Raw genomic sequence first — 23,287 nt, 5'->3', positions numbered from 1 at the left:
TTTAAGCACCAGAATTCAACAATTTAAAAGAAATGAGGCCCTGGGACTCTGAGAACAAAGAATAGTTTCCTGAGTCCTTAAATGACCTTTCCCCTCCTCCCAATCTCTGGGAGAAGCTCCCAGTAACACTTTATAGAACCAGAAGAGGCTATAACCAGCTGTTTATAATCCCAAAGGAATCTCTTCTATAGGATAAAGCCAGAATATCAAGGAAGAAAGAGGGAAGCATTTACAAGGTAGTTTTCATACTTCCTCTTCTCCCCTCCCTCTCAGGAGGCCTCTCTCTCTCTCTCTCTCTCTCTCTCTCTCTCTCTCTCTCTCTCTCTCTCTCTCTCTCTCTCTCTCTCTCTCTCTCTCTCTCTCTCTCTCTCTCTCTCATACTGGGACTTCAGCTAAAGCTCAAGGCTGGTATTCTACCACCTCCACTTTCAGGAGATAAGAGTCTCATAGACTTCCCTGCCTGAGCTGGCTTCAAACCTCAATCCAGAGATCTCACCCTCCTGGTTAGTTAGCATTACAGTATGAGACACCAGTGCCTAGTAGGAAATGCCTTAAAACAGGGAAAATAGATGCAAATATTTCAAACCTTAGCTTTTAGCTCACCTGTAGAATGGTCTAGAGCAACGGGCATGCTTGATAAGAAAGGTACTCATTACCTTGCTCATGTGATTTTAACCCTCTGTACAGTATTTTCACAATAAAAAACATTTTTTTAAAAAAAAGCCCACCTCTCAGTTTTGCCACACAATCCAGATTTCCACCCCACCCCCACTTGTTCCAGGCCACAGTCCCCTGGCTGCCAGACACATCCATTCCAGCAGAAGCTCAGCAACCAATCCTGCAATTCTGCAAAATGCTGGGTTCCCACCAATGGGGAATTTGAATATCAGCTGCAGTTCCTATTAGGTACAGAGTAGCTACGACATAAAAACTGAATCACAAAACCACAAATCCACACCTGGCTAAACATTTAACATTAAAGTGGCCTAATTCTAGTCTAGCCAGCTAACATGTGCACATATATCTATCAAGTTAAAGTTGGCATGCTGCAAAGGATAGCTAAAGAATTAACAGTAAATCTTCAAGTGTTAGCATTACCAGGTTTCCCCTTGTCTGTTCTACTCACTATATAGGAATATCCTGGCTTTAATCTGACCTTTGACTTACATTCCTCCTGAAAAGCCCAACAAGAGCCTTGATCAGCACATTCTTCAGGGACGGTGCCATCAAACTCAACAGTAAAAATAAAATAGGTATTCATGGGTACTTTTAGAGATTTACAGAAAGAAGTATGACAGTAAAAGAATGAACATGTACTTTCTCATCTTACATAAAGTGACCACACACACACACACACACACACACACACACACACACACACACACACACACACACACACACACACACACACACACACACACTCTTTGTAACCCCAGCAGCACTCTGGAAGTTGAGAAGGATCTTGAGTTCAAGGTCAGCCTGAACTATACAGCAAGGCCCAGTCTTGGGGAAAAAAAAAACAGGGGAGAAAGGGGGAATAAATTTGGAGCCTCTGCCTTTGAAAACAATTATTGAAGAGGATAAATCTAATGTGCATGTATGGAAGGCATTATCTCAGTTCCCTGGACCGTGAACTACACAGTGCTGAAGATTTTCATAAATTAATAAAATTGGTTTGTACATGAACCAAAAAAATAACTGCTTCAATTTTGCTACAATGTTCTTACAGATTTTTTTTAGTTCTGTATTGTTTAAAAAGTTACTGCCCATTTGATGTAACAAATATTAAGGAAAAATTACAGAATACCATGTAGAACTTAGTTCTCACAGACTAGAAAGCAAACAATTTGTAAGGAGGATATGTAGTTTAAGACAGGAAACCCATAGGCAATTGCTTTACTAATCTAATCAGCAGACTTTCCTTTCTGTTGTTGTTGCTGTTTGTTTTGTTCTGTTTTGTTTTGTCCCATGTAGCATGTGCCTCAAACTTCTGGTTTTCCTTGTGAGTCCTGGAGACAGCACTAGGTCTGATAAACCCACTGATTTTTTTTTCTTAAAAAAAAAAAAAGAAAGAAAGAAAAAAGTACACAAATATTCTGGCTGAATTTTAGAACTGTCAGTAAGTGTTTGCTTATATTTTCTCAAATGCCATTAAAATTGAATCTGACCCAAATGCTCAACCGTGGAAATGTGTTATGTTTTAAATGGAGATCCTTCAAGTATTCACTAAGCTCTCAAATATGGACTACCCAAACAATGTTTCTTATGATGGAGCCAACCTTAAGTATAAACTAAATTGTTAATAAATAAATAAATAAATTATAGAGCTGGGAGTATGGCTCAGTGGTAAGCCTAACTAACATGTGTAAGGTCCTAGGTTCAAAAAAAATTGTCTAAAAAGGTCCAGAGAATATTTGCTACCCTTAACATTTTTTCCTATATAAAGCTATAAATATATAATCTCTCCCTTTTCCGACACTGAAATCATATGCCTGTGTGCTATGTCCTGTCTGAGCGAAACACTCCTGTCTATATGATATGACCTACTTGTCAAGTTCCTGTCTATGACCACCTTAATGCCATTTACTGTCCCTGACCAATCCCATCAGCGAGCCAGGGTAGTTAGGGAAGATAATGACCATCTTAACAATGATTTATTTAATTGTGTTTAAATTAGAGTAAAGAATAGAAGCATAGAGAGACTAATTTCATAAATAAACCAATTTTACATATGTGTAAAAAGTAATTCATGCCTCAAAGTTGAACATAAAACCAAGAATTCAAGTTTATTATGAAGCATGAAGTAGTCAGGAATCTAAAATTCTCCAAGAACAATTACATGTAATCAACTTGTGAGAGTATATGCTGCACATGTATTAATGGGAGGATGAAGGTCATATATTTTTAGAAGGTTCACTGTGTGTCCTTACTTCCATGAGAGTAGATGTGACTTCTGGGTAATCGTTGGCTCCTAAGTGCCTGCCTGGCTCTGACCCCATCTCCGATTGACCACTGACTTCTGCCGCTCTCTTGCTCTGGACAGCTTGCCTGAAATGAACCGCTGTTCTTCCTGACTTCTAGCTTCTGTGTATTTCCGGAGCCAACAAGTTTTGTGTCCCAGTTCCAACATCTGCCTTGGTTTTCCTGGTCCTGATTAATCACAGGACTCCCACACTCCAGAAACAGCCCCGCAAGTGACTCACCAGCACCACGTCCTGAAAAAGGCCACACCTGGGACCTATTGAGAACTCAGGTGTGAGTAGTGAGTTCCAGCACATGGCAAAGGCAGTGCCAACATATAATAAACACACAATACATGGTGATTGCTGTGTTATCCTGGAACATATTTTCCGGAGGATTTCAGAAAAAACCTGGAATGATATAAAGTGCCTAAATTCCCCAAGGACATTCTACGATGCAGCCAATGAGGGGTGAAGATGAGGGGATTCTTACATGAAAAGAAATGGGTAACTGTGAAATGGATTTCCATGTGGGTACATAAATAGGATTTTCTTATTTTTAATACAAGAGGATTTTGGAATAAAGGGATCCAAGAATACATATAATTGTCTACAAATATGAGACTAAAGTATCACTGGGTTCAAAATGTGGGGTGATTACTCTTTGTCCCTCAACATTTATCTTCCACCTCTTTGTGCAGCTGTGAACATGGCCAGCCATTCACTAATCAAGAGTATTTCTGTTTCTTTCAGAGCTGGTTTAGCCATGGCACAAAGATACATGAAGACAGTCAAAGTGGCCTATGTAATTTTTGGGTTCCATCCTTAATAGAGTGCTTGCATCTCCACATTGTTTCCCACCTTCCATCTCCCTAGTGCTGGTGTGGAAGAAGGGTACTGGCAAACCAGCTTCCATCAGGCAGACAAGAACACCACCTTCCTATGTTGGGTCTGCCATCTTTTCTGTGTAAGGCAACTATCTGGAGAAATTAGGTAAATACTGTTACTTGATCTCAGATAAAACAGCTGAACAGTATCCTTACAAACATGCATAAGAAGCACAAAAACTCTTGTCTTCAGAAAAAAAAAAGAAATTGTACATACAGGTTAAAAAGGAAAAAAAAACTTCAACTGTTCTTTTTCTGAAGAACAAGATACAGCATCCTTGTAGGAGAGTACAGTTTTAGCATCAAGGGAAATCATGGCTGAGCTAGAAGAAAATGATTAAAGGAAAGCTAGCACTCAACTAAAAATATTGAGTATTTCTTATAACAGACAAAGATAGAAATGTCTGTTAAGTTTGTCAATCCACTGATTAGAATTAAATCAATGAGGACTTAGATTCAAAATCTGATGATTTTACAACAAAATTAAGTAAATACTGATTTGTCATAAAAAGCCTACTTTCTTTCGTTTTCTTTATGGAGCTGTGGATGGAACCCAAAGTATAAGGCATACTAAGCAAATGCTTTAATACAATCTATGTTCCCCACTCCTCTTGGGCCTGTTATTGATAAGAAGAGATGATATTGCTTTGTGAAGTAATGGCCACCCTTTTTTTTTTTTTTGGTGGTTGTAGAGCTTGAACTCTGGGCTTGGGCACTGTCTCAGCTCAAGGCTAGCGCTCTACCACTTGAGCCACAGCACCTCTTCTGGTTTTCTAGTGGTTTATTGGAGATAAGAGTCTCATGGAGTTTCCTGCCCGGGCTGGCTTTGAACCACGATCCTCAGATCTCAGCCTCCTGAGTAGCTAGGATTACAGGCATAAGCCACCGGCACCCAGCCCATTTTTTTACTCTATAATTTTTACACGTGACTTTCATTTCACGGTTCAAAGTTACTGTCACATCACCTGTCATTACATCCTCATACTATCCATAAAGGAAAAAAGAAAAAATATACACTTCTTTGTTATAAAAGCACACTACACTATCCATATATTTCTGCTCATGTATCAGAACATTTATGTACATGTATGTGTGTATAAAATAAAATGTATTATTTAAGCTGTACAATTACTTATGAAGGTAAAATTTTTATCACTACATCAGAATACTGTCTTTTTTGTTATTCTTATTGTATTTTTAAACAGGGTGCTTCAGTCTACCCTTGAATTCACTATATAGCCCAAGCTGGCCTTGAACTCATGCTTCTCCTCCCTGAACCTACCAAGTATATACCAGCATGGCTGGCTTAGTGTCTCTTCTTCAAAGGAGAAATCAGACGTTTCTGACAGAGATTTAATTATTAAGATATAAGAAAATTTAAGATAAAGTTGCATCTAGATATTCAAAATAAATGTTGTAAAATATAAAATATAGCCAGGCGCTGGTGGCTCACGCCTGTAATCCTAGCCACTCAGGAGGCTGAGATCTGAGGATTGTGCTTCAAAGCCAGTGGGGCAGGAAACTGCAAGATACTCTTATCTCCAATAAGCCACCAGAACACCAGAAGTGGTGCTGTGGCTCAAGTGGTAGAGTGCTTGCCTTGAGCTGAAGAGCTGAGGGACAGCACCCAGGCCCAGAGTTCAAGCCCCATGACTGACAAAAAAAAAAGAATATATATAAAATATATAAACAAATACATTTTTATTAAACTCAAGGATGACATGGTATACCATATAGAAAAGGAAAGCATTCCTTGGTCCACATGATTTGCCTCTAAGGCAGTAATAAATTATGATATAAACTTGGAGCATTCTATAACCATGGAGGGACTAACAGATGAGTTAGTAAAATATAATAATATCTTTCCCTAGACTGACTCCCATGCAGAATTAAAACAGAAAGCAGGCAGTGTCACTTCTGGAATCCCAAGATCTTTCTTTTGGGAAACAATGACAAATAATAAAAGTCTGGAATTCCAAGGAACTATAAAAGTAAGGGCAAGCCTGTGGTACTACAAGGCGTGAAAGAAAAATACCGAAATTTCTTGCACAATCTCAAAAAATATGTCACCATCTTCAAAGCCTTTCCTACTGGCAAAAAAACTGCAAAGATAATTGAAACAGCAAAAATGGCTACACAAACTCAGATCTCAACCCTTATCCCCTATGTGACTCTCAAAAAGAAACCAAGTTTTGAAATAAATAAAAAAAATTATTTATCCTTATTCAATCATGCCATACTCTTGCAATAAAACCAGAGAATATTTTTATCTTAATATTCTAAATTTAACTAGCTTCAGTCATTTCTTAAGTATTAAGCAGTTTAACCTTTTTCAAATGAGGGGCTTGCTTTTCAATGGAAAATATGTACTTTGCATTAATGAGAGAACACAATGTCCTTGGCTTATTCTTCATGCAAACAGGTCTTTTTTTTTTTACACAATGCTGAGTTATATGGGAAGGATACAAGATAGCAAATTTATCCAAGGAACAAAAGTTCAACATCATCTATACCTACCCAGAATTGTTAAAAAAAATCATAGTCTAAATTAAACTTACCATTTTTTAAAAATTATAATCAATAAATTCTAAGATAAAAAGCAATCATTGATGAGAGGAAGAAAGGAAGGAAGGAAGGAGAGCCAGGCATTTGTGGCTAACATCTGTAATCCTAGTTACTCAGGAGGCTGAGATCTGATGAGGGTCACAGTTCAATGTCAGCCCAGGCAGGAAAGTGCATGAGACTCTTTATTTCCAATTAGCTACCAAAAAGCTGGAAATGGAGCTGTGGCTCAAGTGGTAGAATACTAGCTTTGAGCAAAAAAGCTCAGGGACAATGCTCAGGCCCTGAATTCCCAGTACTGGCATCAAAAAAAAGATTAGAAAATGATATTTTTATTAGATATGCCAGGATAATAATAGTTTTTCTTAATATGATGAGAAAAATGATCCAACCACACTAAGTTGTAAAATTTCTCCCAGCAAACATTTTCCTAGAAGTTACAACTGCAGTGTTGTAAACTAATGATCCTCATTTCCATATAGCTAATACAATTTTAATAAGTTAAAATGTCAGTGATTTTAATATTTTTAACCTTTTAATAAGGAATAATAAAAAGCTACCTACTGTAAAAATTAAATGCCATAAGTAGCATGTAAGAATGTCAATCAAGCCAGGTGCCGGTGGCTGTAATCCTAGCTACTCAGGAGGCTGGTTCAAAGCCAGCCAGAGCAGGAAAGTCCCTGAAACTCTTATCTCCAATAAACCACCAGAAAACTAGAAGTGATGCTGTAGCTCAAGTGGTAGAGCACTTGCCTTGAGCTGAATTGCTAAGGGACCCAGAGTTCAAGCCCCATGAGCAACCAAAAAATAAATTAAATAAATAAAATAAAATAAAAATGCCAATCAAAGCCTGGTGCTGGTGGCTCATGCCTATAATCCTAGCTACTCAAGAGGCTGAGATCTGAAGATCTCGGTTCAAAGCCAGCCTGGGCAGGAAAGTCTGTAAGACTCTCATCTCCAAGAAGCCACTCATAAAACCCGAAGTGGCTCTGTGGCTCAAGTGGTAGAGCACTAGCCTTGAACTGAAGAGCTGTGGGCCAGAGCCCAGGCCCAGAATTCAAGGCCCACAATTGACAAAAATTTTAAAAAAAGGAAAGACAGACAGGAAGGAAGGAAGGAAGGAAGGAAGGAGGGAAGGAAGGAAGGAAGGAAGGAAGGAAGGAAGGAAGGAAGGAAGGAAGGAAGGAAGGAAAGAAGGAAGGAAGGAAGAGAATGCCAATCAAAACAAACTATAGATCAAACTAATATGCAACAAAAGAGAGGCACACAGATTTTATTTGGTATTGATGTTAATAAACTATGGCTATGTATCATACAGTTTTTTTGATGAGTGGCCCCTGTTCTCCCACAGGCCCTGGTCATCTTGGGGCCTGTATGTCTATTCCACTGTCTCTTAGGCTTCCACACTTAGAAAGAAAAGGGCTGGGAGAGGCTAGGTGACTGGAAGCTGACCTGAGCACAGGCCAGGCTCAGTCTCTGAGGTGTGAAGAAGAGAGGTTGGAGACAGGGAAGAAGCAAAGAGAAGAAAATGCTTACTACCCAGCCCTAGGAGATTATTACCACACCTGTATTCCAAATGTGTAAGTGAGACATGAAAAGGAGTATATGATTTACATACCCCTAAGTTACACAGCATATGAGTTTCAGTACCAAAATTTGAACCCAGGTTTTCACACTCCTTAGTCCCTGCTCTGTCTCTGCTCTATTACAGTGTGGAGACTATGCTCTTAAAAGCACACAGGCCATCCCAGGCAGTTCTACAAGCTACAGCCTAGAGAAGCAGCACAATTTTCAAAATTCACAAGAGATAGACAGCTCATTCTCAGCATCTGCAATGGTGTTTTACACTGGGCATGTTTCATGGCAGTATGGTTTGGTGAATTTTGCCAAATGCCTACTCCTTCCCTCGCCCCCCCCCCCAGTGGCTTATCTGAAGATGTCATTGCCTATTGCAATGCTCCATTGTGGTTGCTTCATTTTTTCCCCTTTTGTATTATTTCCTATCCCTCATCTTCCTTCAACACCCCAGAATATCTCTGTGCTACTAACCATTTCTCTCTTTGTATTTACTATCAACTTTTTTTTGGGGGGGGGGGTCGGTCATGGGGCCTGAACTCTGAGCGCTGTCCCTCAGCTCTTCAGCTCAAGGCTAGCGCTCTACTATCTGAGCTATAGCGCCATTTCTGGCTTTTTCTGCTTATGTGGTACTGAGGAATCGAACCCAGGGCCTCATGCATACGAGGCAAGCACTCTATCACTGAACCACCTTTCCAGCCCCTCAACTTCTTTTTAATTTCATCATCTGCTTCTTCAGCTCATTGTTACTGTTTCCCTTTTGCTCACACATACTAATGCTAAAGGCCCAAGGAGTTGTGTGCTAATGGTTCACACTTGTAGTGTTAAGTTATGCAGGAGACTGAGATCTGATGATCAGGGCTGGAAGTTATCCTGGGCAGGAAAGTCCATGAGACTCTCTTATCTTCAATTAACCATCCAAAAAAAAAAAAAAAAAAAAACCCGAAGTGGAGCTATGATTCAAGTGACAGATAGCCTTGAACAAAAAAGATAAGGGGCATCACCCAGTCTCTGAGTTGGGGACCCAGTACTAACATAAACGAAGTCCAAGAGCAAAGACTTCCTGTAGTCTTTAGTCTTCACAGTGCCTACTTCTCTAAAGGTCTGACATTTGAAAGATTCCTTCTTTGTTACAATTCTGGTATACCTTACACTTTCTCTTACTTTTAAGTATTAGCTCTCCAGCTTCCTGTCTTAGTTTGTTGGTTTCCTCCTCTCATTGTTTCCCTCCTACCATCTCATCCACATGATGGTTTCTAAATCAATTTCTGGATATCTAACTTTTGCTTCAAACTCTTTAACTTACACTTTCCAATATTCAAAACTCACAGCATAATTTTCGGCCCAGCTCACCATGTCCAATGCCAAATGCATTTTCCAGCTCCTAATGCTATTGTCACTTTAAGTTCTACTTTTCAGTTAATGGCTCTGCACCCCTAGTGATCAAACCAAGAGAACAGCCATCTTTCTACTTAAACTCTCCCTGCTTAATAGACAGATGTGTTAAAGATTCTACCCCCAAAATGGCTCACGATTGTTGGCTATTTGAGTCCTTGTGTTTTGGTTTGCTTTTGATTTTTCTTCTCCTTTCCTTTCACTTTACATCAGACATTCCATGTAACTTTACCTGGACAGTGTAACAGCAGAAACTCTTAATGGACAGCTGGATTCCACTCTTTGTTTCTCAGTCCTGTCAACAGAATTCTTGCAAAGAAATAAATCTAACCTCAACAGACACTATCCTTATAATAATGCAATCATATAATGCTAAAATATAATTATGTAGTAAATCACAGGGCTCAACAGGCATCCTTGATGTAGGGAGTGGGCTCTAAGCCACAGGATTAGAATTAGAATGACAAAAAGAATCTCATTGAACTCCTAATATATTTACTATAGCAGAAAGTCACTTTATTTTGAAGGCAGCTTCTGTTGCCATTCCTCATGTACTCATCTTCAGACTAATGACTGGTAAACAAGGAAGCCAGGCAAGGAAGCCAGTAGGACTAAGCCAGGAAGACCAAATGAGGTTGGAACTTAGGAGCAAAACCAGGTATGTCTGCAGACCCAAGAGGAGAGTCAGTTTGGAGAAGCAGAAATCTGCCGTGCAGGAGATGGACTATTTATGTCTCATGTAGTTTCTATGATTAATGGCCCTTTCTCATCCTGAGTAAATAACTTTTGGTAGGTTATAACCTGCGTAATACTAAAGAGAACAAGTCTTCTCTGAAGGACTGCTGAAGAGGGGGGTGGGGGGGACTGCTGAAGAGGGTGGTGTGTGTGTGTGTGTGTGTGTGTGTGTGTGTGTGTGTGTGTGTGTGTGTGTGTGTGTGTGTGTGTGTGTGTGTGTGTGTGTGTGTGTGTGTGTGTGTGTGTGTGTGTGTGTGTGTGTGTGTGTGTGTGTGTGTGTGTGTGTCCAGGTGAAGCTCATAAAATCCTAGCCTGGCAATTTCTTTCCATGGCTAGCCCCTTCCCAGATCCAACCTTCCACACCTGCTTGTTCAGAAAAAGTAATGGCTCACAATTGACTAAAGTTAAAGTCAGAACCCTAAGGAGCAGGGCTTTTCTCCAATTGGACTGAGTATACTTTATTCCCTACCCATATACGCACGACTTTTTTTCATCTCAGCACGAAGAACATGTTAGCAGCCCTCTAGTGTCAAGCGCTGCTACACTGTCATATTGCACTGCTTACTCTTTGGAGAGGCCAGCCCTATGTCACTTCTCCCAATCTGCCCCTGACTCCCACACTGGCTCCCTCGTGTCTTTGTTAGCTTAAGCTATCAAATACAATACCACACACACTGACAACTAACCCAACAAGTTATTTCCTCATGCTCCTTAAGGCTAGAAGTTTTTCAAGACTAAGATGTCAACATATTTGGTTTCTCTTTAGGCCTCCCTCGCTGGCTTATAAATGGCTGCATGTTCCCTGGGTTACCCAAGGCCTGGCTATTGTGTGTATTCATATATCCTTTGCATCTCTCTGTGGGCCCAACTCTCCTCTTTCAGGACACTAGTCACATAAACTATCTAACAGCATTATTATAAATCAATCATCTTTATAATGGCCCTATCTACAAATCCAGTCCCCTTCCAAAATACCAAGGGTTAGGACATCAACATATGAGTCTTGGGGTAGTGGTGATATAGCTCAGTCTGCAACATATGGCTGCAAGACCCAATGCATCGAATTAATTCATCTGTGCTGGCAAGAATCCTCTCAGGACTGAAATCAATTGTTTTCAGATTCATTCACAATCTGCATTGTTTGCGGGTTTGTTTTCATAAGCACCTGCTATTTACAAAGCACTAAATTCAAGCCAAACCAAAAAAAAAAAAAACACAAAACAGTACACAGAGGAAGTAAATGCACAGTCTCTGTTCTCTGGGAATTTACCAGTCTCTATTCTCTGGGAATTTACCATCTAGAGAAATGATTTTTCTAAGAGAGGATGAGGAATCTGAAGAAGGTAGGACTATCCTGGGAGCAGTCAGGGTTGGGAGCCTCTAGCCATGAAATTCAGCAACCCCTATCCCTCTGGTAGGGCTCAGGAGCTTTAGAGAGCACCATTTGAAAGAACTCAAAGACCAAATCAGATGAAGAATATACCAGTACCTATTGTCTACTACAAGGCACCGCAGGAACTTGATGATTGCTGATAGCATATAATGTTGTCTCTCTGTCTTAAAAATTAGCTGAGCATAAAGAATACCAAGAAAAGCTCTACATTGACAGAAGAGAAATACAAAACCTAGAAAATGTATAGAAGAGAATATAACTGAAAAATTTATCCATATTCCTAACTCCTTTTAACAAGTAAAGCATTGTAAAGAAAATAACATTAATTATGAACAGGGTCCACTTCTAAGCCCAACATATATACCATCTCATTCAGCAACCTTGAAGAATGTTACTATTTCCTCTTTTCTACAAATAAGGGAAAGTGGGCTTGAGAAGTTTAGAAATATCTAAAGTTACCAGTAAATTAGAGACAAGACTCAAATTTTCCTGTATCTGAGGTCAAAGCCAGGACAAGCAACAAATATCAAAATCATTTCATTATGACAAGGTGTATACAGTCTGGCATAGCCATCCATAGGGCAATGGAAGTTTATTCCAAAGAAAAAGCTTCTGGCACACTGGGAACAATTCCAGTTTCCATCTGCTTCCTAAGGTGATTAGTGATAGCACTCTAGCTTTCTCTCAGAGCGGTCCCAGGTTAGACAATAAGTTAAAGTTAGACAATAAGTTAAACAGCCATTGGTAAAACCAAATACTGGTGGTTCAATTTGTAATCTTGCAACTCATCAGGATGAGATCTGAAGATCTCAGTTCCATGCCAGCCTGGGTAGGAAAGTCCATGAGATTCTTCTCTCCAGTTAACTATCAAAAAGCCAGAAGTAGAGCACTGTGGTTCAAGTGGTAGAGTAACCCTTCAGTGAAAAAGATCAGGGACAGTGCTCAGACCCTGAAGGACTGCAGCAAATAAATAAATAAATAAATAATGAGTTAAACCAGGCTCTTGTGTCTCATACCTGTAATCCTAGCTACTTTGGAGGCAAAGATCCAAGGATTGCAGTTTGAAGCCAGCCAAGGCAAGAAAGTATAAAGTCTGTGAGACTCCAAATAACCAAAAAACATCCAAAAAAGCCAGAAGTGGCTGTGGCTCAAAAGTGGTAAAGCGGTAAAGTATTAGCCTGGATATCCCATGCCCTAAGTTCAAGCCCCAGAACAGGCATAAAAGTAAGTAAAAAAAAAAAGCTAAAAGTAGAAACATTGAGCACCAGCCTTGTGGTGGAATTCAGAGCCAAGGCTCCGAGTTCAAGCTCCAGGATAAAAACAAAACTAAGTAGCAATAAAAGATAATAATAAAATAAATATAAATGTAAAACAATAAATAAGTTAAATTTCAATTCTTTGACCAAAGTTTAGAGAAAAAGTGTTAGTAGAGGTACAAAAATCCAAGAATGTTCTTTCATGTATCTGTTCTGCTTGTGTCCTAAATTGAAAGATAAAATTACCTAGAATTTCAAGATGGCATTGAGCATTAAGCCAAGCCAGGGCCCTTCTGAGCTCAAAGCCCTGCGCTTCTATACAGGATGCACACCCTTGACAGATCCTGAATCTGTCCTTTCTCTGTCCACCCAAATAGGTCTGTGATCTTAGCATGCTGTATCACAAGACTGCAAACAGGAAACAGGCCGCAACCTTCTATCGTCCAGACTTTGGACATTAAATTGTGGATATTCAACCTATAAAATCATCTCTTGAGAGGAAATGTTTTAAAATTTTTATATCTCAAGTAAAACAAGAAGCAAATTAGGTCACTCTTTATCATCTTCTCGATGTTCTAAAAATAATTTATCTCAATGACATACCCTACCCAAGATCTCAGATGAAAACACTAAATAGATGAATTAAAGTTCAATGCATTAGAAAGTCTTTGAAATCTCGATTCCTGATTTTAGTCAAGTTTCTGATTTCAAAGCAGGTACCATATGCTTAATTTGAAACTTTTGTTCTATAAATCCACATGTGAGTTAGAAAAGCTAAAGAAATCTAAGATCACCTTGGGGAAAAAAGGAAATTCAATTTTAAGGATAACTGGGGTACTATCTTTTTAAAATGGAGAAGATAGAGGATGAATCGATTCATCAATTTATTCCTTCATTTAACAAGCGTTTATCAATCACTTACAATGTCACAAACACTACACAAAATTCTAGGAAAACCAGGCAAGCAAGACACAGTCTGGGCCTCAAAGACTTATGCTCTAGTACAACAAAACAGAGGGAAATAAATCAACTACTTTAGCTGCCAGAAGTAAACATGGTATACAATTAGGTACAAAGCACCATGGGAGAAAGAGCAGCTGAGTCTTGAAAAACCAGTAGGGATCCACCAGATATAATAAGCAAGCCCCTATCAAGAAGTAAAAGGGAAGCTCAGTAAGGTAGTCCAAGCTTATAATCCAAGCACTGGAAAGCTGAGAAAGAAGGATGGTCAGTTCAAGGTCAGTCTGCACTGTACAATGGGACTCTGATAAATGGGAAAAGGCAGGGGCTAGGAAGGTGGCTCAGTGGTAGAGCGCTTGCCTTGCATGCATGAGGCCCTGGGTTTGATTCCTCAGCACCACATAAGCCAAAAAAGCCGAAAAGTGGAGCTGTGGCTCCAGTGGTAGAGCACTAGCCTTGAGCTGAAGAGCTGAGGGGCAGCGCCCAGGCCCAGAGTTCAACCCCACGACCAACAAAAAGAAAAAGAAAAAGGCAGAAGCCTGAGACAAACATAGCCTACCATGGGAAGAGCAAACCACTCTAAGTAAAAACAGCTATCTTAAAGCACAAAGCTTTTCTAAAACAAGTAAGGTGTTAGGTAGAATGACGCTGTGCAAAGCAGATAGAGGAAATTGGTGATGCTATGGACTTCGGGGGGAGGGAGGAGGAATAGGACAAAATGTTCTTTTTAGAATTAAGAACAGATCACTCTAAATTTTAAGATATGAAGATATTATCCACTGTGGTCCTATGCTCCTTGACTTTTGGTGCCAATCCTGGGGCTTGAACTCGTGTCCAACTGTCCCTGAATATTTTTTCTCAAGACTGCCACTCTCCTGCTTGAACCATAGCTCCGCTGCTTGCTCTTTGGTAGTAAATTGGAGATAAGAGGCTCACAAACTTTCCTGCCTGGGCTTCTTTGAATTGCAATCCTCAGATCGCAGCTTCCTGAGCAGTTTACAGGCATGACCTATCCACACCCAGCTTCCTGTGTTCTTTTAATCAAGAGAAATAATACCAGTTGGGTCACTTATTTGTGTTTAAGAAAAATTACATTTTTGGTAAAACTAAGAATATGTTTTCTACCTCCTCCATGTTCTAATTATAAGCCATCCTTCATCCCTGTCAAGCAAGGCCAAGGTAATGACCCAATTCTAAAAAGATGACTCTCGTGCAAATATTTAAATTTGACTTAGTTTTTTTTTTGCCCTATCAATTTTACCACTCCACTTGTTTAATGCTGTGGCTGTTTCATTTCTAAATAACTTTTATTGTTTGTCTCTACTTCTGATGGCTCCTTTAGAAGAGGTTCCTAGAAGAGAAACTATCAGGCTTGAAGTTGATTTAAACTCCTGGTAAAAGAGACCAATATGAAAACTAGTCTGACTATAAGTGAACAAGTGAAACTAAGAAGGAATTAAATGTTGCTATAAATAATTCCCCAAAGAGCTAGTAATAATAATGTATTGTTGGTAGGCCATAGTTTATGAATGATGATGACCAAGAGCAAATCTTTGTTTCAGACAACATTCAGGTCAAGCAACTGCATTTGTGTGCAAACATAAAATACAAATAATAGACAATGAAAAGGAAAAGCAGAAGAGTTCACAATTTCTAAATAATGAAAAAGAAAGACACAATAATATTTTTCAATTGTAATAATCAGGTGTTCAGATTCATGGGAAATTAACATAAAGATCGACAAATCAGTTTGAAGGATAGATTGTCTAGTTCTGCAATTTAGCATGTGCACTGTACCTTCTCCATCTCTTTTCAGAAAGTACTTTAAGAAATGACTCATTCTGCAAAAGTAGAGAACTTTATTACCAAGGGAGTCTCACAAAAGTCAAATTTGAAACTACTAAAAGTTAGAGCTCTTTTAGAACCTGTTGTTTTCAGAGTCCTTTACTCCACTGGGGATACAATAATCCTATGTTTCATCAATTTCAAGATATCCCCCAATACCTACACCTTTTCGAAGAAAGTAGTCCTGAAGACTCAGATACACTGATTTTGAGAAGCTAATCAATGCATCTGACATCACAGGAGACCTCTCCTTCTTGTCACAGCCAAGTGAATTTTCTCTAGTATGACTATAAGCATTCTAGAGGACTGTAAAAACTGTGCAGGAAATTTAGCATTTGAGACATTCCCTTCAGTCCAAAGGGCCGTGGAACTCAGTGAAGGAAGCGGAGAAGGTTAGAGGATTCCACCGACATTAAAGATGCCAAGATGCCTACTTCTCAGAGTGCTGCCCTTCCAGGCATCCGGATGGACAGAAGCCAATCCTCTCTCTCTCTCTCTCTCTCTCTCTCTCTCTCTCTCTCTCTCTCTCTCTATATATATATATATATATATATATATATATATATATATATATATATATATATTAACTTTTTACCAGTGAACTGGGAATATTCCCCGTTTGAGTGTGGCCCCAGAAGTTAATTTCCCTCGGTTTTGCTGCCTCCCTGGCCCCCAACAAACACAATGAATGAAATATTTTCAAAGCAGACTTCCAGTAGGATACTCTGAAAGCTGAAAACAAAGTTGGTGCCCAGTTCTACGAAATCCCAAAGTTGCTAGACCCGAGTCTGATCATGCCACTCCCAAGGACTCCTCTGGGAGCAGAGTGGAGACTGCAGGGCTAGGTCTGGGTGAGCCTACAGATGGCTTTAATAGCCAACAGCTGGGCTAGATCACAACCCCTCTGCTCCGTGCCTACTCCCCCCGCCCCATCCCAAAATCCGAGGTCCCCACGATTATTTCAACTCAAGGGACCCTCTAAATAACGGACTCCTACTCGAGCACATTCAGAGATGTTTCTCTTTTCACTACAGGTTCCATTGAACGGTAGTAGGCTCGGACCCTTCATCACCAAACCAAAGCATGCAGACCAACTCCCCAAGGGTAGAGAAAGAAAGAAAACAAATGGCCCAGGGCGATTCGCAAGCCGAAGGTGGATTTTAAGGGGAAAAAGGAGGGGAATAAGTGAGGAGAAAGACGGGGCCACCCAGCGTCCCGGGACGGAGAGCGCTCCGCTTCCCTCTCTCGGGGCTAACTTTTCTGCCTTCCAGGCTTGGGCCACTTAGCCACCCCCAGGTCCCAGGGCCGCGGGATGGAGCTAGGGGTCCCTGCACGCAGCATCTCAGCGTGGCTGCGCGGGCCCCCAGTCACTCCGCCCCGGAGCCGGCGCAGACAATGCCACGCGCGCTTCCCGCGCCCGCGGCCCCCGGGCTGCAGCGCGGGAGGCCCCCGCCCCACTCACCGACACCAGGAACTCCAAGGTGCCCACGTAGTCGCGCTCGGTCTTCTGCAGCTCGCTGAGCACACACACGCGCAGGCGGAGCTGCTTCTCCACGTCCTTGGCGCTCTCGGCGCGGCCGTCCCCGCGGCTCTCCTCGCTCATGGTGACCGGCCGGCGCGGACCCCGGGACCCGCGGATCCCACCGGTGGTGGGAAAGGAAAGTTGCCGCCTTTGCAAAGTCGGGCCCGACCGGCGACTTTTACATGCTGAAGAGAATCTGGGGCGGGGGTGGGAGGGAGAGGAGGGCGCCGGGGGGCGCTCGGGCTGCAACTCCGGCGCAGCAGGCGAGGCGCGGGGCGCAGCGCAGGACACTCCCCCGGGAGCGGCTCCCGCCCCGGCCTCACGCGGCCCCGGCCCGAGGGGAGGCGGCCTCTTCAGTCCCAGCGGGGACTTGGACATTAATCAGATGCTTTCTGTCCATGTGACTCCGACCCTTTACCCTTCGCCAGATCTCAGGAAAGAGGAAACACAACCCTGGGGGAAGTGTGTAGTGCCAGCTAGCTAAACACACACACACACACACACACACACACACACACACACACACACACACACACACACACAAGCACGCTCAGCACTCGGGGTTCCCAAACCTAGAAGGACAGACACACTCCCAGACAGCTCCAGGGCTGCTCCTGAGACTCCAGCCCATTGTAGCTTTTAATGTGTTTTGCACAAATCCTGGAAGCAAAGAAACTAGTCCCCACGGTTACATAACTGGACGGGAACAAAAACAACCATGGTTTTGACCCTCCCACCTTTTGAAAGAAACACATTGGTTTGGGTTTTCTTCTTTGAGAAAACAGATTTTTTTTAAAGCACACACACACACACACACACACACAACTATTTCACCCTTCCACCCTTGTCTGTGTTTGAAAAGTCAATTAACATAATAAATGATAGCATAGGAAAGGGATAGCCCTTGCTCATACAATAAAATCCAGATGAATAAGTATCCACAACCGAATTGTGCTATTTAGACAGCTCTGTAGGTCCAGAAATTTTTCCACATCCACATAGTACACAGAATCCAGACAAGGGTACTGTTCCCATTTTGTCTCTGAAAAAATGCTGTGATTTGAAAAGGCAAAGCTGTAATACTGAGAGACGCAGAGAGGATAGAGGATACATAGATGACAGGTAGGCAGGTAGATGGTAGATAGATAGATAGATAGATAGATAGATAGATAGATAGATAGATAGATAGATAGATAACCTTAGATTGGGGATATGGAAAATGATGGAGCATTCTTGATCTTAATGTTTATATTTACTGTCTTTTCTCACCTGGAAAGGGAGCCCAAACCTAACAAATACCAAAAAATTTAGCACTCAATCCATATACAATTTTAGCTAGCTATTGTGCATGACTTTTTTTCTCTATGGGACAATTTCACATAGTCCACAAAGTAGTATGTTAACTTGTTCTCAACTCTAAAGCATCAGCCAAAGTAAATTATGAAGATGCTCACCTAAGTATTTACTGTGAAATAATTACGAGGTTTGCAGCTGATGTATTTTCCAGTGAGAGGAAAAAGAGTTAGACTTTCTGTCTTACACTACAGATTTGTGTGTAGAGCTGTTGGCATAGAAGCACTTCTCCCTCTTGCTTCTGCATATAGCTATTTGAACACAGATGGCTTCACACCCAGTAGCAGAAGAACAAAGGGCAGCACACATGAAAGCACAGACACCCCCCCCAGCACCTGATAAACAATAAACAAAAGAAGTGGAAGACACAGGAAGCATGCATCCAGCAGTGAATGGGAAACTCAAACATGACTAGAACTTCTCAGTGGACCCAGGCATCAATGAACGTATTTCTTCCTCCCAGCAGCTGCCTGCTCCTCCATGAAAAAGCTAAGTTAATAAAATGGCTTTCCACAGATGTTCTAGAAAAAAAATTTTCCTCTAAAACACAATGACTCACATAATTTCCTTTTATCCCAACATTTAGTCCATACATAAGTCACCAGAACTGACATCTCACCTCCAAGCAGTAATGTAGTCAAGTCTGAATCACTGTAACCTAAATCCCAGGCCAGAGGCCAGAGGTAAGCAGAAGTAATGGTGAAAAGGTAGGATTTTCATCAACACAGCTATGTTGGGGAGATGAACAAGATTAGGAACCTCAGCCCACCTACAGGGGACTCACCATGAGCTTTATTTACTAGAGGAGAATTGGGGCAGGAGGCAGAGGTATGCATGAATAATCAGTTAAAGTGAGGCCTCCTTGACCTTAACCTCAGTTCTAGTTCTGTACAGAGGTCCCAGGCCCTTATCACTTGAGGAGATAGATGATCCAGTTCCATTGAGATGATGGCTCCTACTTGGGGTGATCTCATCATGAGCTGATCTCTCTGCAAGGCTTTGCAGGACCTGGAATCCATGGTGACTGAAAGTTTAGGACAATGACTAGAGGCTTTCAGGTCCTTTGCCGGGGAGAAGGTATCTGGAACAGAATATTATAAAGGCTGACAGTGTGATTTTTTAGTTACTCATCTCTGAACCTTCAGCCTTGAGGATGAATGAGATAGTTGCGTAGCACCAGTTTTTAGAAAATATTTGAGTAACTACAAAACTAAGGAGGAATCTGACCCCAAAGTGCTTTTGTATGCCAATATTGGTGAATTTTACTGGAAGATATTTTATCAATCAACTTCTACTGATGCAATTTAATTTCTCAATTATTACACAGACTATAATATATTTCAGTACATTTTAAGAGCAGGAAAACTGCACTTCTGTCCTCTCTGGGTTGTGACTAAGACTGAGAATTATATTGACACAAGATAGATAACAGGAGAAAAAAATACAACTTTTAAAATATAAGTTTTGGGGGGCTGGGAAGGTGGCTCAGTGGTAGAGCGCTTGCCTTAGCACCACATAAGCAAAAAGAAAAAAGCCAGAAGTGGCGCAGTGGCTCAAGTGGTAGAGCACTAGCCTTGAGCTGAAGAGCTGAGGGACAGTGCCTAGACCCAGAGTTTAGGCCCCACGACCGGACCTATATATATATATATATATATATATATATATATATATATATATATATATATATATATATATATATATATATATATATATATATATATATATATATATATATATATATATTTTAGGTTTGTGCTTTGGTTTGGTGTGTGTGTGTGTGTGTGTGTGTGTGTGTGTGTGTGTGTGTGTGTGTGTATGTGCCAGTATTGGGGCTTGAACTCCAGGCCTTTTCCCTCAAGGATATCATTCTACCACTTGAGCCACAGCTCTACTTCTAGAGTTTTGTTGCTTAACTGGAGATAGAGTCTCAAAGATTTTTTTTTGTTCTGTATGGGCTGGCTTTGAACCAAGATTTTCAGATAGCCTCCTAAGTAGCTAAGATTACAGGTCTGTGACACTGGCACCTAGCTTAATGTGTTGTGGTGGTTGTTGTTGTTGTTGCTTTTTGTAATATGTATCCCAAAGTTGTAAGACAGAGGAGACAGATGCAAAATCAAGGTAGGACTGTTGAATTTTATCCTACTTCTAGTTACCTTGTGGGCCTATCACAAGAGGAGACAGCCTCCCAGTTTCTATTTAAAAAAAGCACACATGAAAAGCATTTCAAGAGGCCTCACAGCAAAGAGAGTCCCGTAAGTAGAAGTTCAGCCATGTTTTAATTTAGCAGAACAGGAAAAAAGTAGGAAGAAAAGAAAGGAGAGAAAAAAAATACCTCCTGAGAAGAATAGGGGTGAGAGTCTATCTGAAAAATGGCAGCCCTTTTTGGATTCTCTGCTCTGAGCTGGTGAGATATACATTATTGTGTTGACATCTAGTAACCCCTAGGTGACATCCAAGGATTCCTCATTCCATCTTACCTCAGGCTCAAATGGGGGATCACTATGATTGAGTACCTGTCATGTCATCCATTGGGTCTCACCAATCTGAAGCATTGTTTTTGCTACACAAATATCCATGAGGAACCTCCATGAACACTGCTTAGTGTTAGGACCTGACCACCTTGGAGACTCTAATCTCTGCACAAATTCTTCTCAAGCTGAATTACAGAGCATTGCACTACAGTCACTTGAGCTTTTGTTAAAATGAATATTCCTAGGATCACCTCAAATTTATTACGTATATCAGACATCATTATATTCTTTCAACAAGGTCCTGAGGTTATTCTTAGAGTCACTGATGTTGGAGAACCACCATCTAAAATCTTAGCATTGAATAGGGGAGGTCACAAGTATAAGTAGCTTTTTAAACAGCCATACTGCAGTCAGATGCCAGTGGCTCACTTCTGTAAATACTGAACCTAGTCAGAAGGCTAAGATCTGAGGATTACAGTTCAAAGCTAGCCCAGGCAGGAAACTCTGTGAGGCTTTTATCTCCAAGTTATCACCCAAAAGCCAGAAGTAGAGCTGTGGCTCAAATGGCAGAGTGGTAGCATTGAACAAAAAGTTAAGGGAAGTTCAATCCCACCACTGGCATAGAAATAAAAATAAAAACAAAGAAAAAAATATGTCATGGTACAATTAATGCTTCACAAATAAATTAATTAATAAAAGATCAATAGATGAAAAATAAATTATGTAAGCTAGGTGGAAAGATATTTTAATGGTGCAGATTCAGATTTCCCTCAGCAGGGCCTGTGTTGAAACTATTTTTGTATTTCTGAAACTATATTTGTATTTCTGTCCACTCTTCTGCTTCAGTATCATTGGTAATTAATGAACAACTCCAGGACACCATGTAGCACCTTCTGCCAAGCGCCTCTCAGAATCCTCTGTAGCCCTGGCTGGAGTCCTTAATTCCTCATCAAAGACAGAAAAGCATAAGAAAACAGGACTGAAGTATCTGGAAACTTTCACTTTGATGGTAAATAAGGTCTTTCATAACCTCTGAATGTGTTGTATCCCTTCCCACTTCCTCTATTGAAACTCTAGGCCCAGTCTGCCAGGAAAAGGAAAGCACCAACCAAGAGGATAGACAACATCCAGTTTGTGTTGTTGTTGTTGTTGTTGTTGTTTTTTCCTTGAAATACTAATGAGGTTGAAAACTCCAATACAGAAAAGAAGATAGAGAAAAGTAGCTGAGTAATAAACTAGTTCAGCCATTAAAATTATTTCGTATGCATAAATGTGGTGTGGTTAGAATCCATTATCGGAAGGTTCAAAGAGCCCAAGTACAGAGCACAGTGGGTTTCCTTTGGTCAAACTCAGAGAAGGACAGCTCTGGACTAAACCACAGGAAAATCCAATGCTGCTGCTTTGCAATGAAAGCATCCCAGACATAGTTCAGAAAGAGGTCATTCTATTTTCTTTGCCACTTCTCTCTTCCCAGGTAAAGTAATAGATCAAATTTAATGCTGAAGTTCAATGGAAGACACTACAGCTAAAAAAAAAAAAAAAAAAAAAAAAAAAAGACGAAGACAGAAAGAAAAAGAAGAAAGAAGAAATGAGTCAAGATTGCTTTCTTGCATGACCATCTTGTTAAACAGAGAACTCTGGGTCACAGTGTTCTTTTTCCACAAGTAAAATTGGCCTATTGTTTTCTTTACTGTTCTGGTCATTGTATTAGTATACAAAGATATTATTGACACATAAACGCCTATCTGGAAGTTTTGGACAAGAAATAATTCTATCAATTAATTTAGTTTATAATTCATGTTTAGTCCCTCAGTAGCTTGCACTTAATTTTGCTGACAATTTAGTCTTAAGTATAGCAAATGATAGAAGGGGTGACATTGGCCAAAATGCATTTGAACTCATTAACTGAAATGTTGAATTGAAACCCTTTTGTACCACTACTTACAGATAATTTTTAAAAAACAAGAAAAGAATATTCTAGAGCATGCAGTTAATATTATCATACTAATACAAGGATTTGAGAAAAGTGTGTTCCTCAAAAAGATAAAATACAGTTTTACAAGGCATACTTTAATTTCTGATAAAGTTTTTGGCATAGCAAAGTAAACAAATATTTCGATGATATTACTTCACCAAAATGAAAGTCTTTAGAGATGTGATTGTTTCCAGATTAACTTGATTAAGACTATATCATCCTCCTAGCCATAATCAAACATGTAATGAGTAATCACTTTGTTATTATGAAAACTTAGCCCACAGCCATCCTAGCAAACTTAACAGGCAGTTTGGGTCTGTTGTTGGTATCAGAAAAGTATCAACCTTTCAGCATCTATCTACATGCTAAGCTCTTCCCCCTATTACTTCCTTTAAAAC

At 40.4% G+C, this 23,287-nt stretch overlaps 1 protein-coding gene across 1 annotated transcript in view; it reads right to left on the bottom strand.

Annotated features, from left to right (window-relative positions):
* The window catches only part of Prex2 (phosphatidylinositol-3,4,5-trisphosphate dependent Rac exchange factor 2), a 255,380-nt gene extending 237,709 nt beyond the window's left edge, over positions 1-17,671 (bottom strand). Inside the window, exon 1 of the mRNA XM_069990875.1 lies at positions 17,031-17,671. Coding sequence (XP_069846976.1) covers positions 17,031-17,468 — 438 coding nt within the window. The 5' untranslated portion in view covers positions 17,469-17,671. The remainder of the gene's footprint in view (positions 1-17,030) is intronic.
* Positions 17,672-23,287: the final 5,616 nt, after the last annotated feature.

This window comes from Dipodomys merriami, unplaced genomic scaffold, assembly GCF_024711535.1.
Source record: "Dipodomys merriami isolate MVZ:Mamm:240054 unplaced genomic scaffold, mDipMer1.0.p SCAF_4, whole genome shotgun sequence".
Lineage (NCBI taxonomy): Eukaryota > Metazoa > Chordata > Mammalia > Rodentia > Heteromyidae > Dipodomys > Dipodomys merriami.
The sequence above is the reverse complement of the archived record's forward strand: the minus strand, read 5'-3'. Positions and strand labels throughout refer to the sequence as shown.